This window comes from Streptopelia decaocto (genome assembly GCF_964273445.1).
Source record: "Streptopelia decaocto genome assembly, chromosome: 27".
NCBI classification, from domain to species: Eukaryota; Metazoa; Chordata; class Aves; order Columbiformes; family Columbidae; genus Streptopelia; species Streptopelia decaocto.
Genome location: NC_138682.1, coordinates 1,841,742 through 1,860,900, shown reverse-complemented (window position 1 = coordinate 1,860,900; position 19,159 = coordinate 1,841,742). Strand labels below are relative to the sequence as shown.

Genomic DNA, 19,159 nt, shown 5'->3' with positions numbered 1-19,159 from the left:
CTTTTTGCTTTTTGAGGGGTTGTTGGGCACTTGAATTAAGAGAATTCCCAGCAAATCTGAAGCAGGTGCCATAATACACAATTTCACATAATTTAAGGGTGATTAAGTGACCTTTAAAAACTCATTACAAAATACAAACCCAGAGGCGATAAGAGTCGGAGAAATGTTGATAAATAGTAGATAAAGCAGGTAAGTCCTACACTTCCATTTACAACGAACGTCAATGTTTTGTGACTCGGTATCTGTACAGTTTACTCCCTATTTTGCCACGTTTCCAATGGGAACAGGACTGCACCATCTTCTCATCATCGCGTTAAGGCGGAAGAGAATTAGCAGTTTAACTTGTGTTAAAGTGATGTATGTAAATTGCTTTTAGAGCTCAAAGCCATTTACACCGGTTTCCTCCTATGGGCACAACAAGGGGCTCGGGTGATGCAATAAATCATTAAAATTGAGTTGTGAAGGAGAGCAAACCCACAGAAAAATACATTGAGAAGCCGCGTTTGTTACCGCGTTGCACTGACCAGCGTGCGTTATTGACAGGAAAACCAACACCACACCAGCCTCTGCTGCTCCCATTAATTATAAAACCAATGAGACCACTAATTGTCCTGCGTCTGGCTCCTTCCAGCACATCAAGAGGGGCTTCAGCATCCTGGAAAAGTTCGGTTTTCCCAGGAATAAAGGGAATTAAATAGAAAATCTGCTAAGAAATTGATGGGAGGAATCGTCGCTACTGGAGTTTCCATTCGAAAATGAATCTGTGGGACCCAAAAGGTCAAGTCGCCGTAATTACCTTCAGATCGTCACCTCGAGTCATGCAAAAGGACCAGCGAGTGTGTCATCTAAACACGCGCCGCTTACCAGTCCCCACAAACTACCAAAGGATTAGAGAAATGAGGAGGAAACCACAAGTCCCGGCTCCGGTTCCAGGCCGAGCGCTCTGGGGTGTGTGGTTGCGGGTAAATGGCGCCAGGCAAGCGCCTGGAGCTCGGGGAACCCGCAGTTCCAGCCAATCGCACCTAATGAGCTGCCCAAATCTCCAACTGGCTCCTGTACCAACAAACTGAAGAGCAGGATGTTGAGTATTCCAGCAAACGACCTGCTTAAGGCAGCGCTACACGGAAAAATCAGAGAGTGCGGGGGCATCGCGCTCCTTATGGATTAATGACTCTGAACTCTCGTGCCAAAAATTCAGAACCTTTATTTCTAGTCAAAAGAACACACTCTGCTAGCCAGAAATTCTCAAACTGTATTAGGGGATAAACAGTTTTCACCGGTATTTTTTGGGTATCGTAGCATATAACACAGTATTTCCTTATCAAAATAGGACCATCCCCTGTGCCAGTGGCACTAAAAGTAGGATGGCAAAGAGACTCCTGTGGTTTATGTGCAGGATGTGACAATTGACCACACCTGGAATCTTGTGTCCAGTTGTGGCCCCTCAGTTCCAGCAGGACAGGGAACTGCTGCAGAGAGTCCAGCGCAGCCACCAAGATGCTGGAGGGAGTGGAGCATCTCCCGTGTGAGGAAAGGCTGAGGGAGCTGGGGCTCTGGAGCTGGACAAGAGGACACTGAGGGGGGACTCATTCCTGGGGATCAAGATGGAAAGGGGCAGTGTCAGGAGGATGGAGCCAGGCTCTTCTGGTGACAACCAGGGACAGGACAAGGGGCAATGGGTGCAAACTGGAACACAAGAGGTTCCACTTAAATATGGGAAGAAACTTGTTCGTGGTGAGGGTGGCAGAGCCTGGCCCAGGCTGCCCAGGGGGTTGTGGAGTCTCCTTCTCTGCAGACATTCCAACCCGCCTGGTTCCTGTGTAACCTCATCTGGGTGTTCCTGCTCCATGGGGGGATTGCGCTGGATGAGCTTTCCAGGTCCCTTCAACCCCTGACATTCTGGGATCCTGTGAACTGGAAGACCTGGACTTCAGAGCAAGATTTTCCATTCAAAATGTCAGTGTAACCGCAGCCGAAAGAACCTGTTTGTGTCCCCTTGCCGTCACTCTGGAACACACTTCAATGGTAACGAATTGAACCTTTGTAGCACATATTTGCCTTCACCAAAACCAAGAGAGTTTTATTTTGATGCAAAGAGAACTTCACAGGCTGAGAAGAGGAGCTGAACCCTTTCTGATCACACGTGTATTTTCGAATCCAGTACCCACTAGATGTCAGCAGCAGATTTAACACTATTTTAAATGAATTATTAAGTTCATATTCAGTTCTCTCTTTTAAGTCCTCGTCTGCTCAGCAGGGAAACACAACATCCCGTTTACAGAGGGATCGGACGCGTCTCGGTGACACAACACACCATATTTCGCTGTGACATAATAACACGTTGTAATAAGCTCACGGTGTTGGCGACGTGAACAGCTGCAGTAAATCACAGTTCTACAACAAAGCAGCAGCCGAGTGACTTGTTCAGCGTTCCCTTTGTGACAACCCTGCAGCTTCTGCGGGACCTGAATCTACGGAGACATTCAAAACTATTTGCTTTTGAAGGATGCAATAAGTTTTCTAACTGGCATTAGTTTCTAAGCAGAGCAGCTCGTCTGCCCATCCAAAGACCATTTTGCAGGATAGAAAAAGGAAATAACATGGTATTGCATCTTTTAAAATAGGCGTAAACACCAGCGACATCAGCAGCGTCGCCCAACACGCGCGGCCTGGGATGCTGTTCAGAGCATGTTCTGTCCTCAAAGCCCCCGGTGCGGCCGCTTCCATTTACAAAAATGGATGTGGCACCAGGAAAACATGTATCTTTAGGTAATTAACATCGTTGCCTTAACTCTAGAATAACGAGGCAAGCTCCCAGAGGCAATGTGAACGGAGCACGGGTTTAGCAATAGGAGTCTCCCAAACTATAGGGCTGACGTGCCCTGATGTGTCGTCATCACCGCACGTCGATGAGATGGAGACGATACGCGAGCTCACGTCAGGAAGGTGCCTGGAAAAGCGCGATGCGCTAATGCCAGCAGTAAATATTTTGTTGATCTTCTTGTGCGCTACATTAATTTTCTTCCCATTAACAAGGTGACCCGATTCTGAATCTCTCATGCGTGACTCCAATGGGGTTTTTACAACGGGTGATTCCCAGATACAGGGGATGTAAAGTACAGAACACGCTGAGCCAGAACGGCACTCAAAACGCTGCCTTAATTGGTGACCTACCAGCCTGTGTCTCTTCCTGAACTCCGGTCATTCTGCAGCTTTCAAAAGAGCGACAATTAAAATAGCAGGGCCACAGACAGTCCTGCCAAATGCTTCCCCCCCCTCCTAATGACACAATGTTTTCTGAACCAAACCAAACATGCATGTGGAGCGACAGGCACGAGGGGCACGGGATCAAAAGGACGGGACGGGAGCGAGTTTGGCCCAGAACACCCACGTTTCCTCCCGAGGCTCAAGATCTCCACAGGTACGCAGGTTGGACTGAGGTTGTAAACCCTGCTTAACAAATACCTGCTCCTAAAGACCATAAAGAGGGATTAGTCTTGTGTATGACTTTGTGGTTTCTTTAAAAGGAGGTTGGGGCATGGAGGGGGTTGGTCTGTGCTCCCAAGTGATAAAACAAGAGGAAAAGGCCTCAAGTTGCGCCAGGGGAGGTTGAGGTTGGAAATTTGGGATGATTTCTTCCCCAAAGGGCTGTGGGGCATTGAAGAGGCTGCCCAGGGCAGTGCTGGAGTCACCATCCCCAGAGGGGTTTAAAAGGCGCTCAGACGAGGTTCAGGGCCACGGTTTAGTGCTGGAATTGGGTTATGGTTGGACTCCATGATCCTGAGGGTCTCCTCCAACAGAAATGAAATGATTCTAAATAACAGAGATTTGATACAAAGGTAACCAAGCAGAGATTCCTGTTACATCCTGGTTCAGGGAGGCAGTCCTGAGGACACAGAGAGCTGTTGGTAACAAAATCTCACATTTGAAGGCTAAGATCTATTTTTTGCTTGCCTTGCAACCTCTGCTGCGGCAGCTCAGGCAGAATACACTGTTCTTTTGTACAGAAAGCACCCGCTATGGCAATAAGTGTTGCGCAAGAGAACAGGAACCAGCTTTTGTTGAGTACATGAGCAAAACAACACTGAGAAACAACAGGGATGGAGGAGAACAGGGACACAAGCACCAGGGTCCAGTCCTTCTGTGCTTCTCGGGCACGCGAACCGCTGTCATTTCAGCAGAAGTAAGAAAAAATCCTCGACGATCTTCCCCAGCGGATGCAGCGCTGACGGTCAATAAAAGCACTTTGAGCCTTCACTTTCTGGCAGTAGTTCAGTCCCAGTAAATTACAGTAAGCCCACTCACGACTGCCTGTCGTCCCCATTCAGTCCCCACGCTGCAAGAGCCAGACACATTAGTTTTTAATGGTTTAGCATCTCGGTACATCAGTAGCGCAATTATTTTGGGTAAGCATCCCCCTAATAATTACTGAGCATACTTTCAGCCATGTCCTTCAGTTTACAATTATATCTAATTATCCTACACGCAATCAGCTGCACCACGAAGGATCTTAGAACCGAAAGAAACGGATGTAAATGAAATACACGAATTCAGCTACTTTGGCAAAACAAACTAACAAATTACAGAAATCCTGATGTTTCTCCAACAGGGAATTCGGGTGGTTGAAAGGACACGGTACAGACTGACTCTGCACCGTGTCCATTTTTAAGAAGGTTTCAAGGATTCCTGAGGACCTCGCACTTCACAACCAACTCAAAGCCCTCGAGTTCTCAGCTGACAAGGGAGTGGGAGGTGATTTATGCACGTGGGAGATAAGTCAGGGCACAGAGAGTGTTGAAACACAGAGCGCTCTGCAGAGACGTGAATGGCTCTGAGCTACCAGCAATCGCAGAATCCCAGAATATCAGGGGTTGAAGGGCCCTGGAAAGCTCATCCAGTGCAATCCCCCCATGGAGCAGGAACACCCAGATGAGGTTCCACAGGAACCAGGCGGGTTGGAATGTCTGCAGAGAAGGAGACTCCACAACCCCCTGGGCAGCCTGGGCCAGGCTCTGCCACCCTCACCAGGAGCAAGTTTCTGCTCAGATTTCAGTGGAACCTCCTGTGTTCCAGTTTGCACCCACTGCCCCTTGTCCTGTCACTGGTTGTCACCAGAAGAGCCTGGCTCCATCCTCCTGACACTCCCCCTTTCCATACTGATCCCCAGGAATGAGTCCCCCCTCAGTGTCCTCTTGTCCAGCTCCAGAGCCCCAGCTCCCTCAGCCTTTCCTCACACGGGAGATGCTCCATTCCCTCCAGCATCTTGGTGGCTGCGCTGGACTCTCTCCAGCAGTTCCCTGTCCTGCTGGAACTGAGGGGCCACAACTGGACACAAGATTCCAGGTGTGGTCTCCCCAGGGCAGAGCAGAGGGGCAGGAGAACCTCTCTGACCTACTGACCCCCCCCTTCTAACCCACCCCAGGTCCCATTGGCTTCCTGGCCACAAGGGCCCAGTGCTGGCTCATGGTCACCCTGCTGTCCCCAGGACCCCCAGCTCCCTTTCCCCTACGCTGCTCTCTAACAGCTCATTCCCCAACTTACACTGAACCTGGGGTTGTTCCTGCCCAGATTCAAGACTCTACACTTGCCCTTGTTCTATTTCATTAAATGTTTCCCTGCCCAGCTCTCCAGCCTGTCCAGGTCTCTGATGGCAGCACAGCTTCCAGTGTCACCCACTCCTCCCAGCTCGGTGTCACCAGCAAACCTGCTGACAGTCACTCTATTCCCTCCTCCAAATCATTGATGAATATATTGAATAATACTAGTCCCAGTTCCCTGCAGTTCAATACGAACCAGCCGACTCAAGGCAACATATGGCACCCACGCAGCCTCCACGGCGGAATTATTGGCTCCAGAAACACGGCTGAGAGTCAAGAGTCGGCAAACGAAGCTCAGCGCTCCCCTCCACGGGTCCCTCGAATGTGGTGGCTCCATAAGGTTCCCAGACCAGCAGAAACAAGGACCTACCTTGTGGCTGTGGAACATAGGGAGCCAGCAGCTTCGCTCTCTTCTTCTCATACCCCTTCTGCGTGATGTCCCCTGAAACAAGGAAAGAAAACTCATTTAATCACCTCCTCATTTTTCACTTTTCTTTTCAGTGACGTGAAGGTTCCACTTGAAGGCCGCAATGCATCTGCTGAAGAAAATCAGAGACCAAACAAATGCAAGTACATTAGGATTTCAAAGCTTCCGTATTACAGAACCCCTGTACTTTCCCTTGGGATCAGAGATATGCACTACACACTATTTAAATGCAAGAATTTGAATCAGAACAGCTATCTAAATGGAATATCAAAGCCATGAAAACCTAAAAAGGGAAACTCAGAGTGTATGAAAATATTCGGTGACCACAAAAGCCAACGAAACGAAACGATTCCCAAACAACGGGGCAAAGCACAAACTCAGAGCCTCGTCTTAAACTAAGCAATTGGAGAACAGCTTTTGGCAAATAAAGCGAGTCCACTGCAGACACTCAGAGCGCCTCTACAAAACAGTAAAAGACTCGACTCGTACGCTGCTGCCCGGCAAGAACACCCCGCGGTCCAGAAATCCGACTTCTCATCGTGTCTATTTGCTGTTCATTGACAATAAGCTGGGGGGCCATGGGTTTTCAGGCTGGCGGCAGCTGCAGCTCCACCGCCTGCCCACTGCTCGCAGGCTGAGCTCCGCAGAAACAACTCCAGAAAAGAAGAAGTCTTGGTAAACTTTTTCCTTTTTAAAACCCCCTAATCTGTCTGATCCTGGAGATGAACCATCTGGCTGCTGTCTTCTGGTTTAATTTCTCGCGTCGCATCAGAACCACAAGAAAGACCGAAACCTTGAAGGGATTAAAACAAAAAGCCCTGCAGCATTTCAAGCCTGACCCACACTTGTTACATCTTATCTCAGAATCCCAGAATGTCAGGGGTTGGAAGGGACCTGGGAAGCTCATCCAGTGCAATCCCCCCATGGAGCAGGAACACCCAGATGAGGTTACACAGGAACCAGGCGGGTTGGAATGTCTGCAGAGAAGGAGACTCCACAACCCCCTGGGCAGCCTGGGCCAGGCTCTGCCACCCTCACCATGAACAAGTTTCTGCTCATATTGAAGTAGAACCTCCTGTGTTCCAGTTTGCACCCATTGCCCCTTGTCCTGTCACTGGTTGTCACCAGAAGAGCCTGGCTCCATCCTCCTGACACTCCCCCTTTCCATATTGATCCCCAGGAACGAGTCCCCCCTCAGTGTCCTCTTGTCCAGCTCCAGAGCCCCAGCTCCCTCAGCCTTTCCTCACACGGGAGATGCTCCACTCCCTCCAGCATCTTGGTGGCTGCGCTGGACTCTCTCCAGCAGTTCCCTGTCCTGCTGGAACTGAGGGGCCACAGCTGGACACAAGATTCCAGGTGTGGTCTCCCCAGGGCAGAGCAGAGGGGCAGGAGAACCTCTCTGACCTACTGACCCCCCCCTTCTAACCCACCCCAGGTCCCATTGGCTTCCTGGCCACAAGGGCCCAGTGCTGGCTCATGGTCACCCTGCTGTCCCCAGGACCCCCAGCTCCCTTTCCCCTACGCTGCTCTCTAACAGCTCATTCCCCAATTTACACTGGAACCTGGGGTTGTTCCTGCCCACATTCAAGACTCTACACCTGCTCTTGTCCTATTTCATTACATTTTTCCCCACCCAGGTCTCCAGCCTGTCCAGGTCTCTGATGGCAGCACAGCTTCCAGTGTCACCCACTCCTCCCAGCTTGGTGTCACCAGCAAACCTGCTGACAGTCACTCTATTCCCTCGTCCAAATCATTGATGTATATATTGAATAACACCGGCCCCAGCACTGTCCCTGAGGCTCTGCACTGGATACAGGATCAACTGGGTTCTGCCCATTGACCACGACTCTCTGGCTTCTTCCCTCCAGCCAGTTCGCAGTCACCTCACTCCCCGCTCATCCAGCCCGCACTCCCTCAGTTCAGTGTGAGGATGCTGTGGGAGACGGTGTCAATGCCTCACTCAAGTCAAGGGAGATCACGTCCACCGCTCTGCCATCATCCATCCACCTTGTTATGTCCTCAGCAAAGTCCATGAGGTTGGTCAAGCACGACTTCCCCTTGGTGAAGCCATGCTGACTGCCCATAATGACCCTCTTATCCATGATATGCCTTGAGATCTCTCAGGGACAAAAGATTGCAAGCGATCAAACACACAGCAATAAGAAAACACATTTATTTGCTATTACTTCTCAAGTTAAAATTAAGCCTATGACAAGAAACTGGTGATCACAGACAGTGTGCTTTCTTCACCGTGACTCTGACTTTTGCAAGAACAGAGTATTAGCTGCTGTATTTGCTGTCCCAACTGGCGATCGCAGGGTTTAGGCTCTAAGCCCCAACACAACCAGCGTCCCTGCAAGAACACTCTGGCTAACCAGCTGTTTTGGTTCTGACGGTGATTTCGTTTGGCAAGGGAAAGGGCTTCACTGCTTTGCATGGACAGTCGAACACGGGGTCACCCGAAACTGAAGCGGTGGGTGCTCGTTCACACACAGAACCGATCTCGCTCCTCTGCCCCCACGGGTGAGTCAGGCCCCAACAAGCCCAAACCAACCCAGCAGCTGAAAATGAGAATATCCGTGAAGCACCCAAATGCTGAGCAAAGCATTCATTCTAATGCCTGATTGCAGTCGGTAGCTCAGTGCAATGGATCCAGCTCACCAGACAGGCATGCCGGCACCTTCCAAAACAGCCACACGACAAGCACGAGCCAAAGGGATCATGTTTTTATCAATTGCAGGAGCTACAAAATTCAGCAGCTTGTGGGAGATTTGCCTCTTGGTTCTCGGAGGCAGATTGAATTCCCCACGCTGGTTCATTTGGGCAGCAAAGGGAGCAGGAAAATAGACCTGCTCCAAAAGGGGAGGGAATTGTCCTTGTAAACCAACCCACAGATTTGTTTAGCTTGTTATTTTGTGATTAATGGCTCCACAAGATTTAATTGGACTTTTGACGTTGGTGATAACGTGCTATATATAATGAGACATTTGCCACAGAAAATTGTTGGAATTACTACGGAATACCAGCGGCTTACAAACACACACCAGCGCACCGGTAGCATCGCATTCTGGTTTATGTGCTGGGTTTCTAATCACTTGCTCCACACTAATATCCTACCAAGAAAAAATATATCTATTATCACAGGAACACAAGCACTATGATCTGCGTTGGGAAATTGGAAGTTAAGGCGAGATACTACGGAAAAACAAGGCGGTAACTCAGGCCAAACCCCACTATTTGCATCCCTACCATGGGATGCAGATCATTTACATTATTGCTTGGAAAAAAGGGTTCTCTAATAAAAAAATAAACCCCCTAATGCCATTTGGCAAGAGCAGGAAAGTTCCAACTAGTCCAATGGGGAGAAGAGAAATAAGGGTGATGTGTTGCTGGGACTCGCCTGCAGCGCTGGGTCTGATCCGGTTACTACAACCACAACAGTTGTGCCCAAATTCGCACCTCAAGTGTTGGAAGCAAATGTCCCTTTAATATAGTGCATGCCCGGAATGGATTTATCGTACAAAGCCTCTTCTCTCTGGTCATAATCCAAATTTGGTCTCAGTCCACTGAGACACAAACCAAAGATTCGCCAGGAGAGGAATTTTCTTCCGCCCCGTCCTGGTGATCCACAGGAAACACAAAGATCCGACGGCGAGCGCACGCTTCCTCAGCGAGCAGCATCAATCACAGCAACGGGAAGAGACCTGAGACAATGGGGCTGCAGATCTCCCCACCAGCCACTGCTCCAGAAACCCGGGAAATCACAACCCTCAGCTCTTCCAAAGAGCTGCAAATACAACCCAAGAACCACAGCGCAAGAGCCGGCACTGCAAGGAAAGCGGCAGCAAGGCAGACAAGAGCCGACAATTCAGCTCTGAAATGGTTTGTTCATTCCGAGGAGTGAAATTACAACCAAACCCACTTAGCGCTGAGATATTCTGGCCTCTCCAGCTACAGTTCTGTGCAGGGGGGTCTATATGGATCTATACCCTCCACGTGGAGTTTGCCAGTCAAGACCCTTTCGCCACTATCTGCAGGACTATTTGATGCCACGATCTTTGCCAGTGGTTCAAAATGCGACGTTTGGAATCTTCAGGGTTATTTTTAAGGAGATGTGAGTGTGAGCTAAGCAGTTTTATAAGAAGAATTTAAAGAAATCCTACTTTTCAAGACACAGCAGGTCTTGCAAATATGTAAGAGATGCTGTTCTGTGGATTCAGAGTAGGAAATAACCCCGGATTTACGGCTTGCAGAAACAAGACAAGTTTAATCAAGGGACAACCATGTTTCCTCACTTGAAATAGCTGGACAATAATCCTGACTGCAGACACCTCTGTGTTGAAATCCAAGAGGTCCTGCTTGTTTGAATCCAAGTAGGTTGGAGAAGCAGAATTCACTAGAGGGGAAAAGAAAGCAAAAACTGGCTTCTACGCTTCCTTTTTCATCTGATTCTGATTTCTGGCGAGGAAACGAGAAGGGATTGTCATCACACAAATCCAAGCTGGATGTTCTGACGGCTGAGGGTGCAAGAGGAGCAGGGGAAGCCCAGGGATCTCCAAGCAGCCGGGATGCTCCACCTACATTCAACTAATGCAGCAGAGGAGCTCCAGGAGGCTCCGGGCTGCTCTTCAGCAATTAGAGCCGATGATCTGTTCCGAACAGCGCGGCTCAATCAGTGCAAGGTGGTAACACCAGCTAATCCTGCTACGCGCAGACAATGCTGCTCTTTCAACATCCTTCCTCCCCTTCCCCCATGGAACGAGAACACTGAATCATTTACTGTCCAACAAAACCATAATTACTACAGTGGAGAAATTAAGGAAAATGATCACATAGAGCACAGCATCTCCCAACAAAGCCTCCAAAGACTTGGCTGTATCAAGCAAAAGATTCAAATTTGAAAGCAGTTTGTAGGCATTTTTTAAAAAACAATCTGTTTCGAGCAGTTTATGTTAACAGAGAATCACGGAAATGCTTCTAGTACATCCATTAGCCCCAAAACAATGAAAGCAACTCCGTTAATTAACAGCAAATACTCTAAGAAGATTGTAACAAGAAGGAGGAAATAAATTCTATGATCACTGCGTCTTCTTTTCAGGTCTCACCCCTAGAAGTGACCTGATGGCTTTGCCTTTCTTCCTGCTCCCCCCGTCTGACAGCAACGCCTTCCTGCCATTGGGTCACCTCCAGCTCGCTCGGAAAGAACGAAACACACACTGGTTTTGCAGAGCTTGATCTGGGGTTTCCTGTCCCTGACCAGAAACAGCCCCCAAACTGCAGGTGCTGAGCCCCAGGAGCGCAGCTGTGAGCCCGCAATGGTGCTTCGCCACGTGCCACTTCCAAATAAGGTCCCTCGAGCACGTTTGGGAGCGGCAGGTGGTGTTGGAGAAACCCAGGTATGCACTTCAGCACTTCAGCCTCGGCAGAAAAGCAATAGCAAAGCAATTAGTTCAGCACTTCCCTAACAAACGCTGTCGCCGCTCATTTATTTATTTTGCAACTAGATCTCATTTTTCTGCCACTTCCCGGAGCGCCGGTGACTTCCAGACGGCCCCGTCCCCAATGGTTTTCCCAAAGCTGGGGCGTCCTCAACCCAAAGCCAACATCACCCCTTTATTCCAAGGCTGTGTTCAAACAGGCTGTAGCTGTTGCTCTCGCACTCCTAATGCTCCTTGGCTGCAACTCCAGCGCAAAAATGGTGTTGGAGACAAGTTTAGACAATCGCCTCTTTCTGTTTGAGGCCAAAGGATGATGCAGGTTCGGAGGTTCCCTCCTCCTTCCTCCCGGGAAGCTGTATATCAGGTTTCCTCCGTGAAGACAATACCAAGGGCTGCAAACCAGAGAGCGTGCCAGAAAAAACTGGTTTCTTGAAAGAAATAAAGGCCATGCTCCATATATCGCCTCCCAACAAACCAAACCCAAACCTTAAGGAAAACAAACACAACAGGTTTGTGCTTCGCACTTTCCCTTTAACAGCACAATTCTGTGCCCATTAAGAATATGAATAAGCTACTGAAAAAACCAGCAGGTCTGACAAAGCTCCGTTTGTTAAGCGCGAGCATTATACTGCTACAGTTTCAGTACTAAAAGTTTCACAGACAGATTAATTTATACACACAGTACAAGCCCCCTTGGCTCCAACACTGTGGGGACTCTGTTCCACAGCTTCAAAAAATCTTTTCTAAAGGCTTATGAATGTTGCTTTACCGAATTAAAACTATTTTAATCTCAACGCGTGTTATTTCGCAAGAATGCAATTCAAGGTTCGGATTTTGCGTGTCTATGGGGTGCACAGGCTGCAACACTCGCAGCTCTGGGGCGTTTAAGGTCACAAGGTGCATTTTACTGCAAGTCACGGTGTGCCTGATGCCTTTTTAATTTTTGTTTTGCCTTGAAACAATAAATCCAACTGCTGAAACGAGACTGAAGAACCTCCTGTACCTTGCAGCGGGGTTTCGGAGCTGCGGATGATCCAGTGTCCTCGGTTCACCCGCCCGGCCCGTGTGTGACGGGCACTAATCTCAGCTGCCATATGTGAGGCGTCATCCCGCTGGGTGAGCTCAGGACAGAGCTGGGTCTCCTTGGTGCGCGTGGGCAGGGGCGACCAACGCGAAGGACGCGGCACCGGGTCGACTTGAGCTGGAGATCCTCCCTTCCTCGCAAAAAAATAACCCACAAAAACACACGGTAATTCATCACCATTCCTGCTGAAAACGGCGCTATCCGGGGTCAGCAAAACGAGTTTGCAGAGTGATGCTAAAAAACGCGTGGAAGGGTAAACTGTAAGCAAAAGAGCCTCTGGTAGCTGTGCTACACTCATGTTGATTGTTCTCTCTGAGCAGACTTGGGGACGTTCCCACTTGTGACCACGTGGGGTTGCAGATCAGCGTCACCCGGCTGTTCTCGGCTTCGTTCCTTCCCCAGGATGTCGCTCCCATGACTACGAAAGCCAATTTTCAACCCAGGGATGTCCCCACTGACCCGGGATGTCACCCGTTGCTCAGGGATGTCACCCATTGCCCAGGGATGTCCCCACTGACCCGGGATGCCACCCGTTGCTCAGGGATGCCACCCGTTGCTCAGGGATGCCCCAGGATGTCCCAGCTCCCCGGGATGTCCCCACCACCCGGGGATGTCCCCACTCCCCAGGTGTCCCGGTTGTCCACAGATGTCCCGACTCCCTGGAATGTCCCCATTGCCCAGGATGTCCACTGCTGCCCAGGGATGTCCCCACTGTCTCGGGATGTCACCTATTGCTCAGGAATGTCCCCACTCTCTGGGATGTCCCCGTTGCCCAGGATGTCCCTGCCATCCAGCGACGTCCCTGCTCCCTGGAATGTCCCCACTGTCCAGGGATGCCACTGTTGCCCCACGATGTCACCCATTGCCCAGGGATGTCCCCACTGCCCAGGTGTCCCAGGGATGTCCATTCATTGGTCTGTAAGAATCAAAAGGCCAGAGGGACGTTGCGTTTCAGGTCACAAGTGGGACACAAGGACAGGGGATATGAACTCAAACCATGTTGTCCACGCATGGGTAAAGTCTGCTCTAACAATAGGGAAAAATGGGTTTTTAAAGGTTCCAAAAACTCTTGAAGATGACCCTTTAAAACCTTTAAATACATCACTAAATTCTGTTAATGCGGATAACCCTACTAAATACAGGCCTCTAGCAAAATACAACCACTGAAGTCAACTTTATACAAGATCCGCTGCAAAGTGAAGCCATATAAATGTTACAAGTTACCCACAAAATCAGCACGTGCACATAAACAGCTTAATCCAGTATACAAACAATAAATCTTACATATGACCCCATCCTGGGGGGAAAAAATATATATATATATATATTTTAAATAGCTACAAGTTATCATAGGGAAAAAATGCATTTCCCTTCTGAGTGCTAAAAAAGGCACAAACCCAAGGCTTGGTCACAAATAGGATTTTACAAAAGCTACTCAAGAGAAATGTTTTTAGTAAGTAGTCGATGAGAAGAACGCGCCGTAGGAGCGTTCGACAGCGTCGGTAACAGCGGTTCCGCATGAACCCGGCGGCTAAAGGAGAAACCCGCAGCGTCACCTACACGTACGCATGAAGCAGCTCAGACTGCTTGGCTGAGTAAAGCAAGACAACTCACAACGCACTTAGAAACCCCAGATGAAGCGATTCTGCCTGGAATAATTCTCTTTTCTGACTAAGCAGCAGAAATTCCCGTATATTTAATCCCCGGCACATCGCTCAGCCGCCCTCTGCACCAGGTTTCCCAGGAAATGACTCAACTTGATGCAGGAGGGACTGTGATTCAGCCCTTATTCAGCACCAGGTACAGCACCGGCTTCCTGCAGGTACAGAGGGAATTATTGGGCCGGCAAGCGCCGATAACCTTCCCCTGGGAGCTGCTGGTCCAGCCCAACCACACCGGATCACACACTGAAACCCTGTCTGTTCTAAACCGGACGCGCTTTCTCCACAAGCCAGACCAGCGTGGACGGGTGATTTGCCAAATTAAGCCTGGTTTTAGCTCAGGAATCAAAATAAAACAAGCAAAAAAACGCAGGCACCCAAAGGGAACTCAGCATCACGCTGCAAAATATTGAAGAAGCACGTAGATAGCCACCCACAATTAGAAAGGCAAATGAGGTTTTCCCTTGGGCAGTAAAGAGCGTTCAGGGACGGGCTGGGGCTCTGACAAACGTGGGGATTGATTAAAGGTGGATTTGCAAAGCTTTAAGCCCTCGGCAACACAACAGCTTCCAGGCGAGGTGTTCGATGAAACCAAACAGGCCCTGGTGCTTATTCTGCACCTCGGCTCTGGAGAACAGGAGGAGAAGGGACTTTTCCCAATTCAATTCTAGATTCTTGAATAAGCTGCATGAATAGAAGAAGTTTAGAGCAATTATTCCCCTATCTATGAATCAAACGTAGCGCTTCTCGCACAAAGCGTTCAGGTAGGAAACGCAACTCTGATGTTCCTTTAATCGCAGTGTTAACGCAGCACGAACCTCGTTGGCGCGTCGCACCGCACGGCAGCGCGATAATTACAGCGATCCAGATGGGAAATGCTTTTCCAAATCACAGCGCGATGAGCTCGATGATTATGTATGGTGAAACAAAGACAGATATCTCGCGGAAAGCATTAGCACTTCAAAGATCGCTCCTCAAACAAAAGAAATCAATTCAAATTAAAAAAAATCAATCGTAAGAACGAATTTTTCAAAGCTAAAGAGGCGAGACGCCCATCGCATGTTTTCCCACATGCCTCCTACCCTGGAGTTCCCAAAGAGGTGGCACCACGTGTGTATTCATAAGGACGTCGCTCCCATTTTACTCAATAGAGCGAACCCCGTTGTTTTTCCCAAATCCAAAACACAAACCACAGTCATTTGACAGCATTATTCCAAGAGACTTAAACAGTATTAGTCACCATAGGAGGATTCCACTACTTAAGAGTTAAAGCAATACAATTATTAATCTTTTACCCAGCCTGGAATTAGCGTGCGACACCAGTAATTTGATTTGTGGAGATTCCCACCAAAGTGCAGAACGTACCTGACAAAAGTGGGGGAACGGCTCAATGAGCAGCTCGAAAGCTGCTCCTGGTGCTGCTGTTCATTTCTTGTGTGTCCGGCTACTGGGAACCGAAGCACTTTGTTAAATAAGCTTAAACGCGTTCTGCACACGGTATGATAATTTAAAACAACCCCACCTCCAGCCTAAACGCGTTGCTACAAAACCAGAGCGACGTGCAGGTTAATGGGAAGCTGCCCCGCGGAGCGATCCCGTCTGTACAGGCTCCCGTCTGTTCTGGATTGAAGAGAACAACCCGTCCAAGTTGGTGACAAGCTTGGGAAAGCAGATTGACAAAGAAAGAGCAGAAGAAAACTGCACTGTGTGGCAGCAGATCCAGGCCCGAGCTGAGTGTTTGGCTTTCAGTTGTGTTGACATCAGCAACCACGGCTTCTGCAGGAATTTCACTGCTAGGGAAACCGTGTTGGCGTGTCACCAGCAGGCCCAAGAAAAGCCATTATTCTGTCAGCTGCAATGCTCTTTACAAGAAGGATCACGCCAGGAACGGCTTCTGTGCGCGGCTCTTTCGGCGCGCTAAAAAAAGTCAGCGTCTGCTTCAGAAGCGCTTTGTTTAGAGGCTGCAGAGCAGGATGTGGCAAGAGCCTTCCCATGTAAAAGCCTTTAAGCCGTGTGTGACTGGGTTAGGGAGCAGTCGGGCAACCTGGACACCCATAAATCCATGGGTCCAGATGGGATGCACCCGCGGGTGCTGAGGGAGCTGGCTGAGGTCGCTGCTGGACCACTCTCCATCATCTTTGCCAAGTCTTGGGAAACGGGAGAGGTGCCTGAGGACTGGAGGAAAGCAAATGTCACTGCAGTCTTCAAAAAGGGCAGGAAGGAGGACCCGGGGAACTCCAGACCAGTCAGCCTCACCTCCATCCCTGGGAAACTGGTGGAATGACTTCTCCTTGGTGCCATCTCAATGCATATCAGGGATAAGAGGGTCATTAGGGGCAGTCAGCATGGCTTCACCAAGGGGAAGTCGTGCTTGACCAACATCATTGACTTTTCTGAGGACATAACAAGGTGGATGGATGATGGCAGAGCGGTGGACGTGATCTCCCTTGACTTGAGTGAGGCATTTGACACCATCTCCCACAGCATCCTCACACTGAACTGAGGGAGTGCGGGCTGGATGAGCGGGGAGTGAGGTGACTGCGAACTGGTGAAGGGAAGAAGCCAGAGAGTCGTGGTCAATGGGCAGAGTCCAGTTGGGGCCTGTACCCAGTGCAGAGCCTCAGGGGCAGTGCTGGGGCCGGTGTTATTCAATATATTCATCAATGATTTGGACGAGGGAATAGAGTGACTGTCGCAGGTTTGCTGGTGACACCAAGCTGGGAGGAGTGGGTGACACTGGAAGCTGTGCTGCCATCAGAGACCTGGACAGGCTGGAGAGCTGGGCGGGGAAAAAATTAATGAAATAGAACAAGGGAAAGTGTAGAGTCTTGAATCTGGGCAGGAACAACCCCAGGTTCCAGTGTAAGTTGGGGAATGAGCTGTTAGAGAGCAGCGTAGGGGAAAGGGAGCTGGGGGTCCTGGGGACAGCAGGGTGACCATGAGCCAGCACTGGGCCCTTGTGGCCAGGAAGCCAATGGGACCTGGGGTGGGTTAGAAGGGGGATGTTCCAAAGTGACAAGATCCTAACACGTGGATTTTTTTTGCCTCGTATCAGTATGTCGGCACCATCATCATACATTTCCACAAAACTGTGAGGACAAGCATCCTTTCTACACCGACAGCAGCGGACCTTGAACCTAAACAAACAGGCTTAAAGGTAAAAAAAGGTCGGATTCAACAAGCTGTCTACAAAGCCACAATTACTGCTCACAGGGAACTTCCCTACTGTGGCCTCTCTAAGGGTGCGACAGCTCCTTTTCCAATTTAAATAAACTGAATTCTCAAATGTCGTACTTGTAGAGGGAAGGAAGTGTGGAGACATCAGTAGGATTATTTAAGAGCACACAGTCAGCAACTTGACTAAAAGAAGAAGAGTGCAAATAAAACGAACAAAAGAGCTTGCAGCCTTGTCACTGCAAACTCGTTAAAAAGCTCCGAGATCACATTTTCTCCTCAAACACTCGCATCGTCAAACTCTACATGAGAAAATTTCTTTCTTGTTAATTTTTCAAGAGTGAAAAATCAAGCAGATGGTAACAGCAGAGTAATCACAACGAATGACTCCAGAACACCCTGTCTGAAGTTCTCAGTAGTGGGGAACGGAGGCTGTGAACAGAACAAAGAGCCGAGGGTGGCACGAAGCTCCGGACAATCGCTGCTTTGTTTGCGCCCAACTCCAATCTCACAGTCTAGATAGAGGCTGAGGAAACATCTCAGCCCAATTCCTCGCTAGTCCCGGTCTACCTAGGCCAGCGTTTCCATAAAGCTGCTTTAGCGTTGCGCATTGCTCTGAAAATCTGCGCGTTCCAGCCGGTGTCCTCGGGCCAGGCCAGTGACAGGGTTAATACACAAGGTACGTCCCTTCTGGAAAGCAAAGCTACCACACCAGGACACACATGAGCACCCAATGCACCTGGCACATTGAGCAAATACGGCTTTGTTGGGTAAGCAAACACCTCAATACAACCTTCTCCAAGTTGTTCTGTTTGATTTTGATGCTGCACTCTGTTCCCAGGAAGGCCAGAGACACCCGAGACAGTGGAAATAAACTCACGGTGGTTTATTTATAATGAAAAGGGAAGAAAAACAAACATGCTCCTCTAGAAATGACACAGCTTTCAGCAAGCAAATGAAACCCTCTTGTTGGTAAATTCAGCATTAAAGTATCAAAAGACAGAGTTAGCCGTAATCAAATTCTTTTCAACAACAGACCCACTGACCCAGCAAACACCAGCCAACCGGAAACAAACATCAACTGGGGAACAAAACCGGCCTGTGCCGGGGGCCAGGACGCAACCACGTTTCCCCTTTGTTGTTTCCATCTTGAATCGCGAAGAGCAGGTTTCAGGAGGCTCCAAGCGGGACTCGGTCGCAGCTCGGAGCATCAGCTCCCGCGCAGGCCCAAGCGAGACCACGCGAGCGCAGCGCCCAACGGCCGCACCGGGAAAACAACCATCTCCAAACCGCTTCCAAATGTTGTTCACGGACTGAAGGACAAGCTGCCTGCACCGCATCTGTGTGCTCTTCCCTTGAATTCAGAAGAGAAGAAACTTTGTGTCTCGTAACAGGTAAAAACGTCACGGAGTATTTGCACCAACAACCTCTCCAAGATCCAATTTATCACAAAACCAGGTTGAAAATATGAAATAGCATTTATATAAAATTTCTAAGCACGTAACAGCAGTGTAAATAACCACGTTTCAGTCCTAATGAAGGGAAAACACTCCTTGTTACCTAAACCTCCTGCTTGTGTGAAAGCACCACAGGGCTGGGACAGAAGGATTTGTTGTGGCAAGATCACCCGTGATTCAGCATCGGTCTCGCAGCCGTTTTCCACTGGAGAGAGACAATCCCGACTGGTTTTATGGGCAAGAAAAGGTGTCACTGGGGTGGGACGCAGTGTTTGCTTGGCTGGAATCGAGCTGGAGAAAAGGCAAAGCTGCTGGATCTAT

General features: G+C 49.3%; 1 protein-coding gene across 5 annotated transcripts in view; it reads right to left on the bottom strand.

Moving 5' to 3' along the window:
- DIP2B (disco interacting protein 2 homolog B) overlaps positions 1–19,159 on the bottom strand; it is a 69,361-nt gene that overhangs the window by 35,127 nt on the left and 15,075 nt on the right. For all 5 annotated transcript variants that reach the window (XR_014186077.1, XR_014186078.1, XM_082073432.1 and 2 more), the window contains exon 2: positions 5,968–6,039. Coding sequence is in view for 3 of the 5 variants with exons in the window: in XM_082073432.1 (XP_081929558.1) it covers positions 5,968–6,039 (72 nt within the window). In the remaining 2 variants the exon portion in view is untranslated. The remainder of the gene's footprint in view (positions 1–5,967; positions 6,040–19,159) is intronic.